The sequence below is a fragment of the Onychomys torridus genome, chromosome 12 (genome assembly GCF_903995425.1).
Source record: "Onychomys torridus chromosome 12, mOncTor1.1, whole genome shotgun sequence".
Classification (NCBI taxonomy): domain Eukaryota; kingdom Metazoa; phylum Chordata; class Mammalia; order Rodentia; family Cricetidae; genus Onychomys; species Onychomys torridus.
The window spans coordinates 69,246,452-69,269,821 of record NC_050454.1 but is presented as its reverse complement, the minus strand read 5'-3'; the positions used below and the strand labels follow the sequence as shown (position 1 = coordinate 69,269,821).

Genomic DNA, 23,370 nt, shown 5'->3' with positions numbered 1-23,370 from the left:
CGTCATCAATTGAGGAAGACACGGCACTCAAGGAAAAGCACATGGGATGCAAGCTGTCTAGCCCTGTCAACAGCCCAGTTTTAGAGAATTCATAACGAACAGGAAGTAGCATATTTCTCCCCAGATAATCTCTACTCTATCCCTTTTATTCCTAGTCTTAAAATCTGAACCTCTTAACCGATCTATTGGTTTTGGTTGTTTTTGTTGTTGTTGTTGTTTTTAATGTCAGTTTTTTTACTATGTGTGTATGAGTGTTTTACCTGCATGTGCCTGTGCACACTGACATGCAGTGCCCAATGAAGACAGAAGAGGGCATCGAACACCCTGGACTAGAGTTACAGATGGTTGTGGACTGCCATGGGTGCTGGGAATTGAATCCAGCTCCTCTGGAAGAGCAGCCAGTGCTCTTAACCTCAGAGTCATCTCGGTTGCTCTTCAGGAGAAGGTTCTGTAATTTTCACTTGGAAGGAGCTAAGCAGGTGCTGCCTGGGCTCTCAGGACGGGAGCAGTGACACACTACTGGCCTGGGCAGAGACGGGCAGCTTTGCAGGACCCTGGCTAGAGCAACAGCAGTACTGTGGGTTTCACGTACAGGTCTGTGTCCCATCCTCCTCTTCCTATTACAAGACAACCTGATGCTATAACTCAACACGACCAGCAGCCCAGGTGACGGGCACTTCCTACCAACAGCAGCTATCGCCTGTACTGACAGTGGACCCTAAGCAGGGACTACTTGAGAAGGCCAATGCTGAGATCCTTGGGACTGCATTCCAAGGAAAAGCCTACGTGTGCCTAGTGGACACCCTCCCTCTGCCTTCTTCCAAAGGGCCTTCCAGGGCTGAGGGACGGTGGTGGAGGGGTAGAAGCCAGTGAGGAAGGGGCAGCAGGAAGCCACGCTGAAGCCCAGCTGCCCCCAAACACTCCTGTCCCTCCAAAGGCTACAGCTGTGTAGACAGGGAGAGAGAACACTAATTCGGTGGACTGTCTGGTAGCCCAGAGCTAGCTCACCTGGGTCCCAAACTTCAGAGTGCCCCTAACGCAGTGGAAGTCACAGCACAAGTAGAGCTACTAGCCTCGGGGGTACACTGTGCTGGGACAAGCGGGGGGGGGGGGGGGGGGAAGGCAGGCAATACACAAGTCAGATTGGTAAAGTCGTGTTTATTACTCTGCTCTCTGCTTTCCATATAGTTTTGCAAGACACCCAAGTATGAATAACAGACAATTTTCTCTCCAAATGCTGCAGTGGTGAGGTGGACACCCTCACTGACAATTACACAATGCTAAAGAAACCAAGATTGGTCTGCAGGTACCGGTGATGACAGGGCAGGTCTCAGCGAGCAGTTCCCACCTCTTGCAGCAGAAGGGTCACGGGCTAAAGCATCCTAGAAAATAACCTATCAGCACCCGATGTGCACTTAGGACTCGATATAAGGCCGAAATCTGGAAAATCTTACTTCTTCCTCCTCTTTGTTGAATATAGTTTTTCTTCAAGTGGGACTGGGACTATGCCACCACATTCTTTTACTTCCTGGGTCAGAGGGTGTTTCACAACATTTGGTCTAACCACATCAATGTCTCGAGCCAAGTGATCCAATATGCTTTCCACAGCACTTGTTGGGGCATAAAAATCCACCAAGAAATACCTGCAACAAGACAGAAATGAATGAGTCCATGTCTGGAGTGCACTGTCCCTGCTGCTGTGGTCCTTCACCCTCCCAGACAGAGTTCACTACTCACACACTGGTGCAAAGCTGGAGGAGTGCAGTGGGCACACCCGCTCTCCATCCAGACTGGGTTCCTCATTACGTCCCTGTGAAACTGTTCTAACCCACCTTCAGGGCAGCAAGAGGCGCTGGGACATCAGGCCCAGCAGGGGTAACACAGACTAATTGTGAAATTATGGACTTAGAATTTTCTAGCCTACCAACAAGAACGGAATTCTAAAATCATCTACTCATTCTTTTTATGAAAACACTGGGGGTCTTCTAATTTTCTATCTAGTGACTGAGTCCCTTCAGAGGAAGAGTAAGACCATGAGTCAGTCAGCCATGTCCCACAGTAAGGAAAAAGAACTACCTGAAGCTACCCTGTAGGAACCAGAACTGACTAGGACCACAATGAAAATGGCATGGCCCTTCAGTAAGACAGAACATTCATTATTCATGCCCAACTGACACTAAATGGCATGACAGACAGCTATGGTCCAATGATACAAAGGATTGTCCCTTGCCCGTCCCCGCTGTCCACTCAAAAGTAGCCAGGTATAGTGGGCACACCTGTAATACCAGCATTCAAGACGCAAAGGCAGGTGGATCACTTCAAGTTCAAAGCCAACTGCTCTTTGCAGTGAATTCAGGCCAGCTAGGGAGCTCAAAAGGGGGCAGGGGCAGGGTTTAAGCCTCCTCCACGCTGTTTGATTTGGATGCTGCTGCTAGAGACTGTCGACAGAGGACTCAGCAGTTTTGGAATGTTCTAGCTGAGTGAGATGACCTTCCTCTCCAGCCATGCCTCTCCAAACTCAGGAAGCACAATCCCATCTGAGGTGCTGTCCTCAGTGCTCCACCCACTTCTCAGGTCTCTGACAAATGTCTTCTTGGAGGCCTGCTGACCACCTCCCACAGAGCAGCCAGACTCCACGTCCACACTTTGCACTGTCTCCCTCATGCCTAGCTCTCGCCACGCCTCCTTAGATGAAGCCTCGTTTCACTGTAGATGGTAGACCTGTTTTCAGTCCATCGCATTCTTTGGAAACAGTACCTGGGCAGGAAGTTTCCTCTCTGCCAGCCAGCCCTTGCAGTGCAGTGCAGGAAGGTGCCATGTAGGCTCTTATGTAGGTTACACAGGCTTATGCGCCTGTAAACAAACCTTCCCCCATGCTTCTGTAAACAACCTAATGGACTCACTGGGTCACCAACGAGCCAACAGCAGCTGAAGACATGAACATGGAAAGGCACAGTGAAGAGAGGCATGGGGAGGGGATGGAACACAACACACGGAAAGGTAATGGGAGGTGACTGTGGCCAAAGACATTATAGACATGGATGAAAATGCCACAAGGAAACCCGTTATTAGATACTCAATACTTGCTAATAAAGCATTTTAAAATATACTTCAACAGTAGAGCAATGGGCTAAAGAAATCAAAGGAGAAATTACAAAGACCTTTAAATTGAATGAAACTAAAAATAGCAATGACTGGGGATTCACTAACACAGCACCTAGTGGTAATGCAGAGTCAAACTACCCTCAGTTTCTCTTGGAAAAATGGAAAAGGAGCAAAATAAATCCAGTCTGGGGAAGAAGAGTGGATGAGAGAAGCTGTTTCTAAAACAAAAAGGGAAAGCAGAACATGACTGAAACCAAATACTAATTTTCTGCACACCCCTGGCCAGGTAGCTCAACAGAAATATATATACCAATATTGCAAACAAGAAAGTTGACACAACTACACATTTTATGATAGAAGGATAGTGGGGGATATCATGGAAAACTGTTAATAAATTTGACAACTCAGATAAGATAGTCAAATTCCTTTAAAAAAAAAAAAAAAGAACTTTCAAAGTTTACTCTAGAGGAAGTAGATTACCTTCACAGTCCTGCACCCATGAAAAGTTAAACCTGTAGCTTCAAACATCCCCACAAAGAGACTAGATGGACTCACTGGTGAATTATACTAATCCTAACACACTCACTCCAGAAAAATAGGAAAACACACCTCAACTTGTATGTGGGGGTAATATTACCTTACAACCAAACCAGACATAAATACTAGAGAGAGAAAATAAAGCAAAGATGAAAATATCCTAACAATTCAGCAAACTGACTATTGTAATAAAGGACAATGTTAACATGCTCAAGTACAGTGTATCCTAAGAATGCAAGACTAGCTTAACATTAAAAGATAACCAATATAATTCACTGTATTGATAAGCAAGGAGAAAAATATGGTGATTTCAGTAACTATATAAGAAAAGCAGCCAACAAAACCTCATGGCAATTCCTGAGAAAAAGTCCCAGAAAACTAGGCATAGAGAGGACTTCCTAAGAATCTTATAACTAACATTTCACCAAGTGACAGAGTCTAGCTATTCCCCCCTGAAACAAGGAACAGAGATGTCCACTCTTCAACACTGAACTGGAGGTGCTTGACAGAGGAAGGAGGAAAGCAGGATAGACAGTATGTAAAGTAGGTAATCAAGCCTCAGGGCAGCGCACAGATTAATAGAAATAGTTAATTTGAGTTTTAAAAAAAAGCTATCAGGGTTGGGGATTTAGCTCAGTGGTAGAGTGTTTGCCTAGCAAGCACAAGGCCCTGGGTTCGATCCTCAGCTCAAAAAAGAAAAGAAAAAAAAAAGCTAGCTAGAAACAAGCCTAAGCTAAGGCTGAGCATTCATAGTTAATAATAAGTCTCCATGTCATGATTTTGGGGCTGGCGGTCCAAGAAAGTTTGCTGCAAGCAAATATCTAGACTGACTGATACTCCCGCCTCAACCTTCTTAAATAAGTAAGTAAACTTTGTGTCTAAGTGCCTTATACAGTCTCCTTTCTGCTTTAAAAGTCTGCCCTTGCTTTAAAAATTTAACCTTCCTGAACGCTGACCGTGTTCTATGCATTTACGATGGCATCTATATTCCAGCGCAGAGTTTTCTTATTCTCTTATTTACAATGACAATGGGTAAGAATTTTTCAATTTATTTAGATGTTCATTCTCTCCAATCTGACTAACAGTTCCAACAACTCAATCAAAATACCAACAAACGGCCAAATGGTGGTGGTGCACTACTTTAATCCCAGCATTCGGGAGGCAGAGTCAGGCAGATCTCTGTGAGTTTGAGGCCAGCCTGGTCTACAGACTGAGATCAAGGACGGGCACCAAAACTACACACACACACACACAAAAAAAAAAAAAAAAAAAAAAAAAAAAAAACAAACCCTGTCTCAAAAAACAAAACAAACAAAAAAACAAAAAAGCCAACAAACTGATTTTCAAGTTCATATAGAAATACACAGAATGTACAACAGCCAAAGAGCTTGATAAAGAATAAAGCTGAGTAACAAACATCACCTATTTCAAGACTGAAGAAACACCAGTGATCCAGACAGCATGACTAGACAGACCCAGGCAGACAGGCACGACCACAACCGTGCAGGTGAGGAGTCTTCCCAACAAACAGCGGTGCACCAATTGAGTGTTCGTAATGCTTGAAAAAGTACACTTTGTTCCACACCGTGTACCATACAGGAAAATTAACTCAAAAGTGGAACAGATCAAAATCAAACTATTAAATGTCTAGGAAAAACAAGTAAAAAGAAAGCCTTGGTGACCTTGGGATTAAGCCAAGATTTATCAACCAAAACAAAAAAGTATAATTCATAATTTAAAAAACACAATAAAATAGATCATCAAAATTAAAAACAATTCTCTAAGTAAAAAGACAAGCTGCAGACAGGATTTGCTAATTATATCTCAGATAATATACCTGAATCTAGCATGCAAAGAACTCTCAAAAATTGAATTTAAAAATATAAGCAAATTAAGTTAAAAAAAAAAAAGTCTCAGTGTAAACAGTTGTAAATGAACAGACCAAACGGAGAGATGATAAAGTACAAGAAAGGATGCCGTGCTGGTCTGAATAGTATGGCCCCATAGACTCGTGTGTTTGAATGCTTGGTCCGCAAAGTGGCATCATAAGGTGTGGCCTTATTGGAGGAAGTGTGTGTTTCACTATGGAGGCAGGTCTGAGGTCTTACATGTCAAGCTACCGTGACACACACTCTCTTTCTGCTGCCTGCAAATCAAGATGTAGAACTCTCAGCTCCTTCTCCAGCATCGTGTCTGCCTGCATGCCACCATGTTCCCCACCATGACGATAATGGACTGAAATTCTGAACTGTAAGTCAGTCCCAATTAAATGTTTTCCTTTATAAGAGTTGCTGTGGTCATGGTGTCTCTTAAAAGTCATCAATAAGATACAAATTAGAACCAAAGAGAAAATTACTATACTAGTTACTTTTCTGTTGCTGATAAAAAACATCACAGCTAAAGGCAACTTAAGGAAGGGTCTGTTTTGGCTTAGAGTTACTGAAGGCTAGATGTCCGTAATGGCAGGAAATGCACAGTGGACAGAACAGGAAGCACATCTCAACTGCACAGGAGACAGAGTGAACTGGAAATGGGGTATAGCTATAAACCCTCAAAGCCCACTCACAGTCAAGGGCTTCGTCCAGCAAGGCTGCACCTCTTAAAGGGTCCATGCCTCCCCAACAGCAGCACCAACAGAAACTCAGTATTCAAATACAGGGTCCTAGGGGTCATTCCTCACTCAGACCACCACAGCACTAGAATGGCTTCTTGGGGCAAGACTTGTCTCTTTATTCATTGAATAGATAATTACCTATGATGGCTACGGGAACTACACACCAACCTCTCCAAGCCTTAATTCCATTTATTTGTACACACACACACACACACACACACACACACACACACACACAAAACTAAAGAGTTGTAACCACCCAATTTACGAATGGCTCATTTGTTCAACATTAAATCATGACTACGTACGTGAAGCAAGGCTAGGAAGCAGAGCCTGAAATGTTAAGTGAGAGATATCTCAAACCACTTCCTCCATGCCAGCTGCCAGTATTGCTGGCTCATTCATTTCATTCTGGCTACGTGGTGGCAGGTGGCATGCTGTACTCCAACACAGCCCCCACATGACTTTCTCCCACTGCCCATTATTCCTTTACTCAGTATTAATCGCAATGCTCTTCCCAACTATCATCAACAGCTGTGGCTGCTGTCTAACTTCCATCCCTGAGTTGACAGTAGGAGTCTTTGAACACATCCATCTCTCTGAGGAGGCTCCTTTCACTTGGCTTTGTGTCCCTGCCTTTGTCCATGCAGAGCCTTGGACTGGCAGGTGACATGGAGGGATGCTCAGCCTGCTCCTGGCTGTTCTGCGCCCTGTAATGATTCGGTACTCCTGCCAGCCTATGATGCTCCACGCCTTCCTTCTGTAAGTTCTACCCTTTCTACGGTCTGTAAGTGAACTTACTACCTTGGTTTTACCTACAGTACTGTCAAGAGCCGGCACTGATTTCTTCTACTGCCCATTCAACCACCTCACAGACTTCTTAAGCACATCTGTAAGCAGAAAAGTCTAAACGGTCCAGGAGAAAGTCTGTTTACAGGTGCACAGCCCTCTTGGGTCAATGCACACTTCCACCGTCCTCCTACTCATTGCTTCCCAAACTGTCTGTAGACGCACACCTCCAGAGCCTTTAAATACAGACAGAGCCTTTGTGACAAGAGCAAAAAGAACCCCCAAGGACGATGGGAGCACAGAGCCAGGTGTACCAGACACCTCCTGGTTCAGATCTTGAAAAGAAGGGTCTTAGGCACCTCGGTTTCCAAAGTACCTTCACACCTCTTCAGCATCTTCTGGGAAAAGGATGGAGGGCAGTGAAAATCTCAGGCGTGCTCTCAGTTAAGAGCAGAGGCTGAGTCTGGGTCCCGCGTCGTTTTCTAGAGTATGGTGTCCTACACATTCCACTTCACAATCTAACATCAAGAAGAACAGACGTGGGAAGCCTCTATCACTATCCCCAGTTCACCCTGCTGCCTGTGGCCACAGGGTGGACTCACAGACCAGGTCTTCTCTAAGTGAGAGACAGGAAAATATAGCCTAACGCCTTCACCTGAGGAAGTGACAACCAGAAAGAGAACTGGTCTACTTCAGGCCACAGTATAACCTGGAACCAGGGCTCCAGACTGTAGTTCCTGGATATGCCTCGTCTCTCACAATGAATTACTGGTACTCTGCAGGCTTCAAGGGTAAAGCGAAGGCTTGGAGGTCTTCAGAATAGGCCGTGGCTTGGATTCTAGGAGTCCTTGTTGCTACCAAACCTTGTGACCTTTACTCTTTAATTCACCTCTTCCAGTTTTCAAGTCCTTTGGCAACCAAACCCAAACTCTGGCCAAACTGCAAGTGGGTTTGTGCCCACAACCACAGCGTGTGACTGTCATTTCAAGCTTATCACTCTATGGATCTGTGCCTGGGGCTGATGTGGGCAAAGACTGCTTCTACTCCCCTGGCTCCCTATTACACCATGGAAATTTCCACGAAAAGCAAAGACCCAGCAGAGGAGGGACAAGTAGCTCAGAGATGGGCAGATATACTGTAGTCTCCTTGAAGGCCAAGCCTCCTCCTGCTGCCCAGAAACCAAGGTACCCTAAGTACAGGGCATTAATATTCTCACCCACCCCTTGGCACCACCCTGTGGTCTGACGTAAAGGCCTCATTTTTGGCAAAGTCCCCTCCCCTTCCTCCCTCTTCTGCTTTTCCTCCCACAAAGTATGCACCCCTCGACCCTTCTCTCTCTTCCTCTCTTTCTCTCTCTTCTCTCCCTTTCCTATCTTCTTCTCTCTATTATAATGAACCATTTTGCATGGATGCAGCGTCTGGGTCATGAATGACTATCTATCACCACCTTGCCGCCATGCCTGCACGGCAAGGGTTACCTGCCAGCCCGCCGCTGCATCTGCCCAGCATGCCAGCATGTTTTCCTGCACACACGGAACACCCTCAGGGTCCCCCATGCAATGTATCATACATAACACAGGGCATACTCAACCCATGTGCCTGAGTGGCCCAGTCTACCCACACAAAAAGAGCTGTTGCTTCCAGCCAGCATTCTTTTTTTCTTAACTATTATCTAAGCAAACTAAGCGAATGTGTCTTGTAGACAAACCTCAGAAGGCTGAAGCAATTAGGTACCCAGGGCTTCAGACTTCTACAACGGACCTTTGGACAGTTGATATAAGAAAGAAGTCACCAAGGTTTCATGCTAAAAGAAATTCAGGCTCCTACAACTTCCATAAGACTCCCTCCCACTCCTGCCAGGCTGCAGCAACCCTCACCCAGCTGTGGGCCGCAGACAACAGCACTGAGAATGGTCCAGTTACAGCTGCGCCACCTACACAGCACCAGGGGAAGGACAGCTTCTGAGGCCGCCATGCTGCCAGACTCCTGACAGCCTAAGCCTAGGGACATAAAGCCTGAGACCCCACAGAGAGGATGGCTCTGAGAGGGCAGCTCCCTTCACCCTGCTGCAGGCTGCACAGCGGGATACAGAGATGCTGAGCTGAGGGAGGCTGAAAGACAGACTCACTCCACCAGGACAACTGTGAGTGCTTCTGGAGCTCACCAAGGGGTTGAGCTGTACTTCCCTATCTATCACTTACGTGTAATTCTGTCACTTTTGGGGGTCCTAAAGCTGTTGGTGACTTCCTGTGTCTTGGAGTGGCAAGGCAGAAAACTCTGAAGTCTTAGTCTGTGGATCCTCTCATCTCCATCCGTCTCCTATGAGTTTCCGCCGATGGAAGGATGAGTTACAACTATGACCGCTCTGCAACTGCCCTGACAGGCCTACAAGAGGGCATTCTAATAAACAATAGTAATGAAACACCCAGTTAGTTTCCACTTCCTGTTTTTATTTTCATCAGTGATTGAACCAGTAAGAGGACGAGTCATTTTGGGAAACATCGGTGCAATAATCTGAAACCTAATTACACTCCACATCTCAGCATTTTTCAGTCACACGCTGCACACACAGAAGAAAACAACCCACATCAGGCAGCCAGGAGGTGTGAGCATCCCTAGGGCAGGCAGCCTTGAACACAGAGCCCACAGTGTTTACACTTGAAGGACTATTTCCTGTGTGTGGTTCTAATTACGGAACCTTCTCATGAACAGAGCTGACATCTGCTCTCCCGAGCACCCCTTCTCTACAGAGCTGCACACCAACCCTTCTTCTGAGTGGAAGTGAGGCGCTCACTGCTGCCGGGGAGAGGTGGGGCCAAAACAGGCACAGTGCACTAAAGCACATCTCATTACAGGTGCAATGTTCAAGGCTGAGGGCAGCAAACTGCACAAACCATCTGAGGGTGATAACTCACCCTCCTTTGAATTTAGGTCACTTTAACATCGCCAAACTCCCCACAAGGACCAGGGCCCCAGAGATCTGAGAAGCTCCGGAGAAACAGTTCCATAGGGCAGGCCATGCTCAATACTGGGATCAATGCTCCCAAGCTGGCTCCCTACACAACAGTGCTTCCCCAAGGAACCCTGCCCCCAGTTCCTGCCACTCTGAAAGCGGGCCCTAGCCCTTCAGTAAGGTCACTGCCCGGGACTGAGCCCCCAGCCCCACTGCTGGAGGTGCTGGGTAAGAATGTTCCCTGTAGTGTTCTTAGCGAGAAAGGCTGCATTCTTTCCAATTCCGCTTGTCTGAAGCCCACAAAAAGAGCTTGCTAAACTGGAGTCACGTTCTTTGTCACTGTCCCTCTCAGACACCCTCCCCTCCCCAATGGCAGACGGTGGAATTTTCCACTGAAGTGCTCAGTGGCTCCCAGTGGGTGGGGGAGTTTGGGAGGGGTGGGAGGGCTCTGCAGCCCCAGAGCATCTTGGAACCTGTTTGAAGACAAGAGGACAAGAGGCGATCTGTGTGCATGCCTGTTGCTACAGCGTCTTGGCTAAACCTTTCTGATCTCAGACTTCACAGAGGCAGCAAATTATTCACCTTAAAGCTGAAGGAATGTCTAGAGATGAACCCATTTCCCTTTCTATCTGTTGGGTCGTGTGCATTTTAAAAACCAGTAATTCTACAAACCTTGGGGAAATGCCACTTAAAAGAAACCTTCAAGGACATAGCATCCCTGCCCCCAACAAGCTGCAGAGCACCTACACACAAAAATGGGGCCAGGACATGGGCCTTGACCCATGCTGGCAGGAAAGCATAAGAACACAGAAATGTTAACGAATAGGAAAACTACAGAGGAGGCTCGACCTCCTCCAGAGAGGGCGCCAGTGCGCTCAGAGTAAGTAAGCTGCAGAAACATGTAGGGAAGAAGTCAGTAAAATTCCACTCATTCATCAGATCCAGCTATTGTGATCACTCTGCTCAGCTGTAAATAGAAGGGTGTCCTGCATGCAGCCAGAGAGCTCTGTCATAAGCACCTACCAAACGCAAGGCCTTCCATACCTAAAGATTCTTATGGACATGAGGTCAGCCCAGACCACCTGCGAGACACAAGCTCAGCACCAGAGACCTCCCCTCTGCTCTAGAAATCTCTCTCGGCCCAGCTCCATCTACTGCAAAGAGCTTCAAAGGGTGTGCAGCCCTGGAGACTGCTGCTGTGTCTGCAGCAGGCCATCACGAGGCCTCAGGAAGATGCCCGCCCTTTTTAAGCATGGGTCAATGGAGCATCTACCTCCACTGCTCCCACTCTAATATAAGACAGCAAGGGACACCTACAAAGGTACCCTCTCCACCCAACAGACAGGCCTCAAGGTGTGAAGGCACAAGAAGAGCTCATCCAGAGGCCTGCAGGAACCAGAGCAATTCCAGAGCGAAGAATGACTCCCTGCCCGTCTAAGACCAGCAGCCCCAGGCTGTACTCTGATGGCTTCCAGGCACTGCCCAGAGACAACATGTGGGCACAGAAGCCAGAACTTCCATCTGAAAAGCTGATCCAGGAGGCCCAAAGTTCCCAACCACTCTCACTGGGCCCAAGCAGCAGAGGAATCTTTTCAACTCTGCTCTGTTCCCAAGATCATGACCTGGCAGCCAGCTGACTTCAGACATGGCTGCCCTCACGAGCATAGAAAAATCGTATGCACACAGTTACTGGTGTCCGAGCCCTTCACTCCATCTCTGAGAAGGGTGAGCAGACCAGGCTTCTGCAGCCAGACAAACATTTTTAAAAGTTTAAGATGGTCCTCAGCTCAGCATAAACAACCCACCCAATTCCACAGCCCTTGGAGACAGGTAATAAGTAACTGTCTCTGGATGGGTGTGGGAATTTAACCATCAAGTTGTCCCCGTGAGCAAACAAGTTCCTAGTCACAGGGATTTGCAGACCAGTCTTTAGAATATAACTTGCTTCTCAAGTAGGGTCTGACCAAATTAGTATTTGGAATAATGACATTTTAATTTTTTGGCATAATTTGGGGCCAATTTGGGGGAAGCATGTGAGAGGCTGGCAGTGGCAGTGACCCGCCATGCTGAGAAGTAACTCTGTGGCAGGGACTGCCTGTCAGCCCTGTGCAGCAGGCACTACTGCCATGCAGGCACCTCTAGTCACACCCTCATTGAGGCTACCTGGGTTAGCACACAACAGCAAGACTTCCAAAGACTGAAGACTCTAAGACACCAGCAACCATGACGAGCTAAGACTTGTGGATGCCACTGAAACATACTGTATTATCTCCTAGAACACACGACCATAGCAGCACATGAAACGTGAGTTCCTAAAGGGCATGCAGGCCCATTTAATTAGCCGGCTAAACAACAGTGACTCATGCACATAGCACAAAACCCTGAATCAATGCCTTGTCCAAACTGCAAGGACCTGTCACAACCTCCAGGCTGCTGAAATGAACCAAAGCTTTAAATGCTCAAGGTGGAGTCAGCAAACCTATTCGGTAAACAGTGCACCTTCTGTGACACGTGTGCGACACCTTGGCTATGCATAATGCACACAAGCAGTCTGTCAAATGAAGAAAACCCTGCTGCAGGAGGGCTAGGCGTAGTGGCTAGTGGGGCTGGATCAGTTACCCAACTAACCGTAAGCTCCCTCAGACAGGCAGCGAGAAACCTTTCCTCGGGCAATTCTAAGTACACTAGGCCTCAGATGCTCATTTACCAAACACCAGCACAGAAAATATCCATGAGTACATAAAAATAAAGCGTCATGCTTGGGCCAGCAAGATGGCTGGGGAGGAAAGAGCTTGTACATAATCCCGATCTCACCTTCGTTCAATCCTAAATCCCACCAAGTGGCAAGAGAGAACCAACTTCCAAGAGTTGTCCTCTGACTTCCACTCATGCACTATAGCACGCACAGGCCTGCACTTTTACACACACACACACACACACACACACACACACACACACACACACCCCATGCTCACATGAAACTGACGTGCACCACTCCTATTGCACTGTGTCTCTAGAAAGACAGGCCATGTAAGGCTCCCCACACTGCACCGACGTCACACACCAGGTTTTTGTTTCAGCCTCTCTGTAAACTAGTATTCAGATACAGTTTTGACAGTAGGACCTTAACCAGATAAACGGGGGCAATGACAAGTACAAGGCCTGAGTCCCTCTTCCTGGTGCACGGCAGCACACACATACAGAGAGCTGCTAGACGGTGCTCCTCCTGCCGAGGGGCTCTTCCAACACCAATGGATAAAGGACTGAAACACGATCCTTGGTGAGGAACAGGCACCTGGTCGGGGCCTGCAACAGGCACGTGCTGCCAGGCGGGCACCTAGAGATGAGCACTGGCTCTACCCCGGCCACACATGCACCAGCACCATGCATGGAGGCCTGCTCTGGAAGGGTGAACACGCAGCTCTCAAGTGTGGGCTCAGGCAGCTGGCTGCAGTACACACTCCAGTTAAAGAAATGCCAGGGGGAAACAGAACTCATGATGGCAGACAGGAAAGGGCACTCCAGCTGGATGCCCCACGAGCACCACATAGATGAGGACACTGACTTGTCGCCTACTATGTCAGAACAGCTCATTGTTCCTGGACAGACTGCATAAGTTCCTTTTCAACAGAAAAGCAAAGACATCCACAGTCCTGTGGTAAAGCCACACCAATGTGTGACTAAGTTTTAAAAAAGAAGAAAGGATGTGCAACCTGCCATGCACGCGCACTCTGCCACGCACACGATGCCACACACACGCACACATGCTGCATCCCTCATTGTTAGTATGACTATAGAAGAAGCCCAGCTACTGTGCACTTCCTGTCTCCTAGCAACGCTCAGGCACTCTGGCTGACACAGAACAAGAGGAGGCAGTGTGCGCCACATCCCAGCAGCAGGTTTAAATGAAGCAGCACCCAGGTCCACACTGAAACCCACAGCAATAAAGCAGGCCCTGACCAGCACACAGCTGCAGTCTCTTTCCCTTCCCAAGACAACACAAACGTGGGACTTGAGGTCATTGCTCAAGGACTCCAGAGAAGCTTCCCAGGCACAAAGTTCTGAGTGCCAGAGAGGACAGCCCTGGTCAACACACCCAGAGAGAACTGTACACTGTTTGGACTAAGTTGGATCATTCCTCTCTGGTGCAGCTGGTCCAAAGATGCCTGCTTTGCATATCTGCAACCTAAGGCATTCTGAAGGCAAAAGTAAAACGTCAAAAACAAGAAGTCTGAGGCTGAAAACAGCTTCCCCCAGTGGGAGCCTACAAGGCCGTTGTCTACTCTCAGCTCTCTGTTCTGACCCGCCTACTAAGCCAGTTTGACATCTCCATCTGTGGTGGTTTGAACAAAGATGGCCCTCATAGGCCCATAGGGAGTGGAACTATTAGAAGGTGAGCCTTGTTGGGATGGGTGTGGCCTTGTTGCAGTAGGTGTGGCATTTTGGAGTGGGTGTGGCCTTGTTGGAGTAGGTGTGGCATTTTTGGAGTAGGTGTGGCTTTGATGGAGTAGGTGTGGCTTTGTTGGAGGGGGTTGGCTTTGAGGTCACAGAAGCTCAAGCCAGGCCCAGTGGCTCACGCTCTCTGCTGATCCGGATATAGAATTCTCAACTCCTCTGGCACCACATCTGCATGCCACCATGCTTCCTGCCATGATGATAATGGTCTGAACCTCTGAACCGTAAGCCAGCCCCAATTAAATGTTTTCCTTTATGAAAAGTTGTGGTGGTCATGGTTCTCTTCACATCAATAAACCCTAGCTAAGACAGCATCTGCAATACAATATTGTTTTTGTAAGTGCTGCCTGAAGAACAACCGCACAACAGTGACCATTCCTGAGGCCACTGCAGAGAGGAACTTACCCGCCTCTGCGGTGCTGCTGGCCATGGCTGGAGATCTTGTAAGGAAGTATGCGCTCACCAAGGTTTTCCAGGTTCCTCACTATGGCTCCTCGGTCCATCAGGGATTCTAGTGTACGTTTCAAAGCAGCAGCTGTCTCTGGCTAGGTTTGTTTTGTTTTATTTTTTAAAGAGAAGAAAGAAAAAAATCATAATCAATATGAAAATTAGAATAATCAATTAAGGCCATGCTGCTAGAGATCTCTGGGTAAAAGCAACTGAAACTGGTTTTGGCTAACTAAACAAGTAAAATGAAGCAAAGGGCTCTGAAGATACATGATAGCTCACAGATACAGAGGAAAGAGCTCGGGGCCAGCACAGCTCCATGGATCTGGAGATGGGAACTAACAAATGGCGTCTCTCAAAGGCCTCAGCCAGGATCCGTCAGTGCCAATCACTGTCCATTCTTCTACATTATGAGTCAAAATAGAAATTCCAGGAGATCAGCGTGTTGTCAGGGCACCTGAGTCATGTGCCAACCACAGCCAAGTGGGAAAGGGGTTGGATCCCACAGGAAAATTGGGGGATCATAACCAAAAGGGCAAAGGATAAGATTCAACCTGTGCCCCATGGTGCACACAGTCTAATGAAGACTTGAACACAGACACATGGAAGGGGAGCAGACAACAGAAAAGGACGATGCCACAGAGACTGACAAGTACACATATGTGCACACGTGTGAGTGGGTGCAGATCCCGGGGCTCACTGGCCAACCGGTCAAGTCAAACTGTGAGCACCAGTTTGGTGAGAGACCATAAAAATGAACATGGTAGATAAAACTACGAAGACACCTGAAGTAAACGTTTGGTCTTATTCTCCCCCACCCCCAGGCACGGGTGAGGGCACACACACAAACACACACACCACGTGTACACACTCACCAAGTGCATACCCTCTCCCCATATACACAGGGGAGTGAATCCTCCCCCCAACACACACAAGTACACATGCACACATCATACAAACACAAAGAATGTTCTTTTTAAAAAGAGATTTTATCATATCAGTTAAAAAAATGGCTACCTACCATAAAGGCAGTTTAAGAAAACAAAACATATTCTTTCACTTTGTATCAAAGTCAAGGCATGAACTGTGTAAATGGACACACTCATTTGGCTGTAATTTCAAACTAGTCAGTAGTTTAAAGAAAGACTGAGGGCTGGTGAGATGGCTCAGTGGCTAAAGGCACTCATTACCGAGGTCAATCTCTGGGACCCATGTGGTGGATGGAAAAAACTAACTCACACAAGTTATCCTCTGACCTCTAAATGCACACGGGGGAAAGTGAACGCGCGCGCACACACACACACACACACACACACACACACACACACACACGATGTAATTTCTTTTTTCTTTTTTGAGCTGAGGATCGAACCCAGGGCCTGGCACTTGTTAGGCAAGCGCTCTACCACTGAGCTAAATGCCCAACCCTGTAATTTCTTAAAAAAGAGAGAGACTGAAAGAGGCATAAAAGGCTTTTGGTCACTGAGGTTGCTCAACATTTTTCATATACCTTACCTCAAAATAAAGCAGACTCCCAAAGATACTAAGTTTTATGGGAACACAGCCAACTCATGCATTTGAAGTGTTTGTGGCTGTTTTTCCTTAAAGCAGATTTGTAGTTACAACAGATATCAGATGGCCACCAAACCTGATCATCACTACGTGGCCAACCTGTTTTACACTGTGAATGGGTGAGGAAGCCAGCAGGGCCTCAGGCCTCTCATCCTAAAATATACCACACATCATAGCCTAGCTGTAAATACAGAAGTGAATTCCCACTGGACAGGTCAGCAGGCCAATGCACACCATCAGCCTCAACACCAATTCCATGAACTCACCATTCCATCTATCAACTCCTACCCTAATTCAGATCTTGCAACACAAGTGGTGCTGAAGAATCCCTAAGGAGTGAAAGTTTGTGTCTACCTGGATTTATGTTAACGAGACATTATACAGTAGACCTTCCAACAACAGCAAGGTTCGCCTGTGCCAACCCCCATACCTGAAGCCAAACTCCACAGTAAACTTGATTGTCCAAACACCTACCTACTGGCCTGTTAATGAGAAGTCTCACTGGTTAGCACTGAACAGTCAACTAGCATATATCAGATGTTCTGTAAATTACAAGCAGTGAAAAACCCAAGAACACCCAAAATTCACTTTGCTCTGGCAGAGTGTACCACACAGGAACTGCCCACATGGTGATCAGCTCACTGTGGGCATTATGGAGACTTCTGGCAACACCTGAGCTCACTGGATGAGCAACAAGATGTGACTAGGAATAGTCATGGCAGAACCATTATGACATCGCTCACTCACTCACACAGAATGTAAGTTTGCTTTCTGGACTGGGAAGAGTGTTGTGTATGATTTTTAGCTTCTTTTTGTTTTATAAGCATGCAATCTTGCTAAATTTAAATTAACTATTTTATAGTTAATTTCTGTATATTTTAACAAACTATTATCTACTTTATGTATTCATGACATTTTTTCTTATTTCTTTTGCACAGTCCTAAGCTTTTCCTAGGACTATGACTTGGAACTGTATGTCAAAACAGCAATTAGCTGGAGCAAACCCCCTAAGCAGTCAGGCCTGAGAAGGTAGAGGCAGGACAGAAATCATCAATTGTATAATGTAAAGCCTTTCCCATTCTTTGCTGGAAATGAACTTGAAGACTCCATATCCTTTAAAATAACACTGTTTGAAAATGTCAACACATTAGGTTCCTGGAAACTTTGCATTGAGAAAAATTCTTCCAGAATTGTGGGGAAAAAAAAAAAAGTGTAGTGAGCGCTAACTTCCAAGAGATTAGAGTTAAGGTCCCCAATAGAAGACCTTGGGAAAGAAATGGTTGTGCATCTACCACAGATGTGCGCAAGCCATCTTGCCTACACCCGCAAGGCTCAACTGTGAAGCTGGGCCTTGTCTGTCCTACAGTTTGGTGACTCAAGAGTGTCAGTCCTTGGGCAGCAGCAGAGACTCACCTGGTGGTGGGAGCAGAGAACTCATCCCCACAAGTTGTCCTCTGACTTCCACACGTATGTGCCACCCCACACACATGATTAATTAAGAGCTGCCCAGGCATAGTGATGCGTGCTTTTAATCACAGCACTTGGGAGGCAGACTCAGCCTGCCCTACATAGTGAGTTCTATAGGACAGTCAGGACTATGTAGAGACCTTGTTTCAAATAAAATAAAAATTAAAGAGTTGCAGCCCTCTAGGATCAAAAACTTATCAGCACAAAGCTATTTTAAGATCCCAGTAAAATGCAGTAAGGACTAGGCTGGGAAACGAAGAAACAAAGTCACGTGTATAACCTCAGTGGGCTTTTGCAGACAACACAATGTGAACAGACAAGGGAAGTAACAGGAAAGATTCGCACAGTCAGAGAGAAAACACTTGTGGAAACAGCTGTGCGCCTGCTCGCTGCAAATGAGGTCAGGAGGTCTGTGACCAATGAGACCAGGAGGTCTGTGACCAATGAGACCAGGAGGTCTGTGACCAATGAGACCAGGAGGTCTGTGACCGACAGGACCAGCTATGGAACGGAGCTCAACGGGGAGTGACCAGGCGGGCAGCACAGACAACCGTGCTAGACAGAAGAACAACACAGTCAGTGCACTCAGAAATCCTGTCTCCTTCTACAGCTACTGTTGTGTAAAAGCACAACATTCACAAGTTTACAGTTTGACAGGTGAATTTATGTATGTTCGGCTTTTTAATGAGCTTTCAAAGTGCTGGGTACACACACTCCATTGTGTTGACCTCTTTACCACTTCTCCCCTTCCCCTCCTCCAGCCCCTCCCCTCCTCCAGCCCCTCCCCTGCTCCAGCCCCTCCCCTCCTGCTCCAGCCCTTCCCCTCCTCCAGCCCCTCCCCTGCTCCAGCCCCTCCCCTGCTCCAGCCCCTCCCCTGCTCCAGCCCTTCCCCTGCTCCAGCCCTTCCTCTGCTCCAGCCCCTCCCCTCCTCCAGCCCCTCCCCTGCTCCAGCCCCTCCCCTCCTGCTCCAGCCCTTCCCCTCCTCCAGCCCCTCCCCTGCTCCAGCCCCTCCCCTGCTCCAGCCCCTCCCCTGCTCCAGCCCTTCCCCTGCTCCAGCCCTTCCTCTGCTCCAGCCCCTCCCCTCCTGCAGCCCCTCCCCTGCTCCAGCCCCTCCCCTGCTCCAGCCCCTCCCCTCCTGCAGCCCCTCCCCTGCTCCAGCCCCTTTCTGCTTCAGTTCATGGGTATTGTTTTATCACCCTCACTTTTGTTTCCCCCCACCCTCTCATGGTCCCCATTCTAGTTTCAAAAACATATGTATCCATATACAAAATCTAGGCTCTGGGGCGACAGAAAACATGTGATACTTCAGTAATTTTCAGCTCATTAATTTTCCTGACAACATCATGATTTCATTGTTTCTTCACAGCTAAGTAAAATTCTACTGTGCGCCACACTGTCCTTATCCACTCATCTGCTGATGGGCATAGCTAGCTCTGGTGAACAGTGTGGCCAACCGACATGGATGTACAAGTGTCCATGTGGTACAAACTGAGAGCTTTTGGGTGTTTGCCTAGCGTGGTATCACTGGGTCACATAGTAGCTATACTTTTGGTTTTCTGAGAAACTTCTAGATGGGTTTCCATAGCGGGTCCACCACTTCACATTCCCAAGAGCAGTGAATCTGGTCTCCTCTCTTTCCATCTTCTCACCAGAGCTCACTGCTGTTTGGTTCCCTAATGAGTGAAGTTCTGACTGGGGTAAGAAATTTCTGTGTGTATTACCTGATGGCCACAGATGCTGAACACTTTTAAAATGTTTACTGGCCATTTGCCTTTGTACCTTTGACAACTGTTCAGTTTATTGGCCCATTTACAGATCACAAAATCTGGTGTTTTTGGCATCTCTCTTCCAACTAGTTCTGCTCTCGGATGAGCTACAGTAGCTTCTCTCCAACCTCCATTCTCCAAGTGACTTGACGTTCACCCTTTGACCAGGTTTTCCATTATCTTTGCCAGGAAATTGCATCTCTTTACGGCAACAAACAGTTGGATCTTGTTTTCCAATCCAGTTAATCTGCATCATTTAACTGGTAAGTTAAGTCTATTTCTACTGGAAGTTATTATTGAGGGAGCTGGTATTTCCTATGGTCCTATGGGCTCTTGTTGACTGGATTATCCATTGTCGTTTCTCCCTGCCCTGTTAATGTTAGAGTTTGCTGGTTCACTGTGTTGGATGTGATGGATTCCTTCCATCCTGTTCATGAACTGGGTTCTCTACTGCTATTTAGCAAGAATCTGACTGCAGTAACACACACAATGCTCTGACAGTCCTCCCAGTAGAAGCAACAGACTGTAAAGATGATGTCTAAATTCTGCAAGATTCACAGTTCAGGCGTAATAAGTGGTCACTCTGCAAAACTTATTTATCGTGTGTAGTAACAGTACAGAATTGACTGTAATTCACAGGAGGATTGAGCGTCAGAAGAGAAGATGCATGTACACATCCCGACCATCAGCAATGGAGGCAGCAGGGACTGTATTTCTCAGGTGTGCCAAATCCCTTGGTACCAGAAATCAAAGTCAAGTCTTTGAAACTGTCATTTTGAGGGAATCAGGAACAACCAAGTACTATTTCTTATGGCTCAAAATATTTACTTGCAGACATTCTTTTTAAAGTTTCTTTCCCCAGACAAGTATGTCCAAGTTGCTCACTGAAATCCAACCCCAGAGGAAAGACGGGTGTGAAGCCGAGTCCTACTCTTAAAGCTTCAGACAGGGGACAGTGACTGGCCAAGTGGACAGTTAGAGCACAGGCCCAACGCAAGTGGAAAGCCAAGTGCTGAAGAAGGCAGATGAACAGCCCCTGTGATGTGGCAGGTGAGAGAAAGCGAACTCCAGGCAGGCCCTGAAAACAGTGTCAACGAAAGTGCTCAGAGAAGGTCTGGACGGACGGTGGCAGGGGGGCAGGGAGAAGGACAGAACTGGAATGTGGGGTAAACCAATGTGGAGATGTGTTTCAATAGACAGAAGACACTGAGCTGAGTACTACTCAGGGCAGTATTCTGTCTATGGTTTCAGTTTCTTTAAAACTCACCTACAACACTGGTAAAAAATATAAGCTTTCTGGAATGTTTACTAGCTACATATACTTCAAATTTCACAATCACTTAAATAACTTACTCTAAACAATCTGGCACACCACATACAAGGGTCTAACTATAATGACAAAGCTCACAACATACTTCCTTAAGTGAAGTTGGCTGTCCATTAACAGCAGACATCCTCAAATTATTTTCACTAAATTTGAACAAGTAAGATATTTTATGTAAGCATTGAACACATGCTATTGGGGCTGGAGAGATGGCTCTGTGGTTAAGAGCACTGGCTGCTCTTCCAGAGGACCTGGGTTCAGTTCCCAGCACCCACATGGCAGCTCACAACTGTCTACAACTCCAGTTCCAGGATCTGATACACTCACGTACATGCAGGCCAAACACCAGTGCACAGGAAATAAAAATAAATAAATAATTTTAAGAAACAAACAAACAAACACGCTACTGATCTTTACTTACTGACGTGCTTCATTCACTCACTAGTGTGTGTACACGCATGGGCACGTACATGCCACAGTGCCCGTCCAGAGGCCAGAAGGACAACACTTGGGAGCTGGTTCTTTCTTTTTACCCACCGTGCCACCTCACCAGTCACTAAGTGGTAGTAGTAAATACACATTTAATAATACAAACACATGTGCATTTTCTATATGCATACACAGGAAAAGCATGGAAAACGTCAGCTGCTTAGCTAACAAGTGCGAGGATCTACATCTGCTTACTTTAACATTGTTTTATTAACCCATTTGTTTTATAATCAGTGAAAAGTTGTCATAGAAACAATTAAAAACCAATGGACACATAATAGTACATCTGTAGGATCAATGTATTTCAATCCATGCACACAACTAAAGCTCTCAGATCAGAGGAACTGTCTTATCCGACACCTGGACACTGGCCATTTCTTTGTGTTGGGAACACAAAATCCATCCTCCAAGCTATTCTGAAGTGTAGCTTAATCTCTTAGTTACTCCCTTTACTGCAGGGCTGTCCTCCCGCTGTTTGCACCTGTTACTAACTTCTCTCTACCCTTACTCTCTTGAAACCAGTTGCTCTTTACCTCTGTGGGGCCAACTTACTTAGCGTCTTCAAAAGTAGGCACTTGCAGTTTTGTGTCCTGGGCCTGCTTATGACACTTAATGCACCCTCCAGACCCATCCTTTTTGGTGCAACTGACATGAGCTCACTGCTTTTACAGCAGAGAATTTCACTATGTGTGTGCTGCGTTTTCTCCATCATCCTCTCAACACTGACAGACACACAGAAGACTGTGCCTTATCTATAGTGAGCATTACTGTAACACATGGGAACACTGGTTTCTCTTAAACACTGATCTCTTCCTTCATTTCAGCCCCAGAAGTTGTGTTATTGCATCACATGGCAGTGCTGCTTATGTTTGGGAGCCTAGATCCCATTTCCCTTAATGGCCAAATTAGGAGCAAACTTCTTTGGGAACAAATTTAGTTCACTGTGGGGCTAAGGGGATACATGGGGGAGTGGTAAGTGCATAGTTTGTGAATTCTGTGAATCCTAGATCTGCCCCTGAAAACATACACAGTCGCTGATTCCGTATTCACACAGGTTTCTAGTAATAATCAGTAATGGGCAGACAGACAGCTTCCGGGTTACTCAGAACCTGGCAGGCTGTAGTTCCAGGACCAACGGCTATTACAACGTATCACTGTCTCTCGGGGAAGCAGAGTGGAACTAAACTCAGGAGGAACTGGGATCACTGGCCCTAGAACCTGCTCAGAACTCTGACCAATGCGCCCAGCATACCAGTGGTCCCTGAAGCCAAGGTCGTGAAGGAAGGATGGAGAGCTACGGCAGTGTTGCCGGAAGTGGGAGCTGGAGACCTGGGGAAGAATGACCATGTGCACTCATTGACAGGGTAAACTCCACCTCCGCTTCTCTTAGGCCCTGGTTTTGGTGTGCCAGTGATCTGTGTGGAACTGAGGTCAGACTCTGGGCTCCTCTTTTTTCCCTTCCATTCTTCTATGTTCTCCTTCTTTTTCATCATGCAGCCCAGCGAGCACATGGTATGCTGGGCACTGCACAGTGTTACACTTTCACTGTCAATTGAATTTGTATTCACGTACCCACCACAAAATGATAAAACCATTAAAAATTGAAACTAGAAAAACAATTAGCTTTATATCTTTTTTGATCACTCGTTTCTTTTTGTCTATGTTCTTCGGTCCTTCCTTAGCACCTGCTACCTTCCCGGTCTCCTCCCCACAGTTCTCCTGGACCTAAGCCTCCCTGGTCTCCTCCCCACATGTTCTCCTGGACTTAAGGCCCCTGGTCTCCTCTCTACATGTACTCCTGGACCCCTCCCTGGTCTCCTTCCCACATGTTCTCCTGGACATAAGCCTCCCT

The 23,370-nt window shown here is 46.9% G+C and overlaps 1 protein-coding gene across 2 annotated transcripts in view; it reads right to left on the bottom strand.

The window, feature by feature from the left end:
* Positions 1-1,138: 1,138 nt before the first annotated feature.
* The window catches only part of LOC118593683 (sodium/myo-inositol cotransporter), a 58,415-nt gene continuing 36,183 nt past the window's right edge, over positions 1,139-23,370 (bottom strand). For both annotated transcript variants that reach the window (XM_036203130.1, XM_036203131.1), the window contains exons 3-4: positions 14,859-14,998; positions 1,139-1,643 (exon numbers count right to left, since the gene is read on the bottom strand). In XM_036203130.1, coding sequence (XP_036059023.1) covers positions 1,451-1,643; positions 14,859-14,998 — 333 coding nt within the window. In that variant the 3' untranslated portion in view covers positions 1,139-1,450. The remainder of the gene's footprint in view (positions 1,644-14,858; positions 14,999-23,370) is intronic.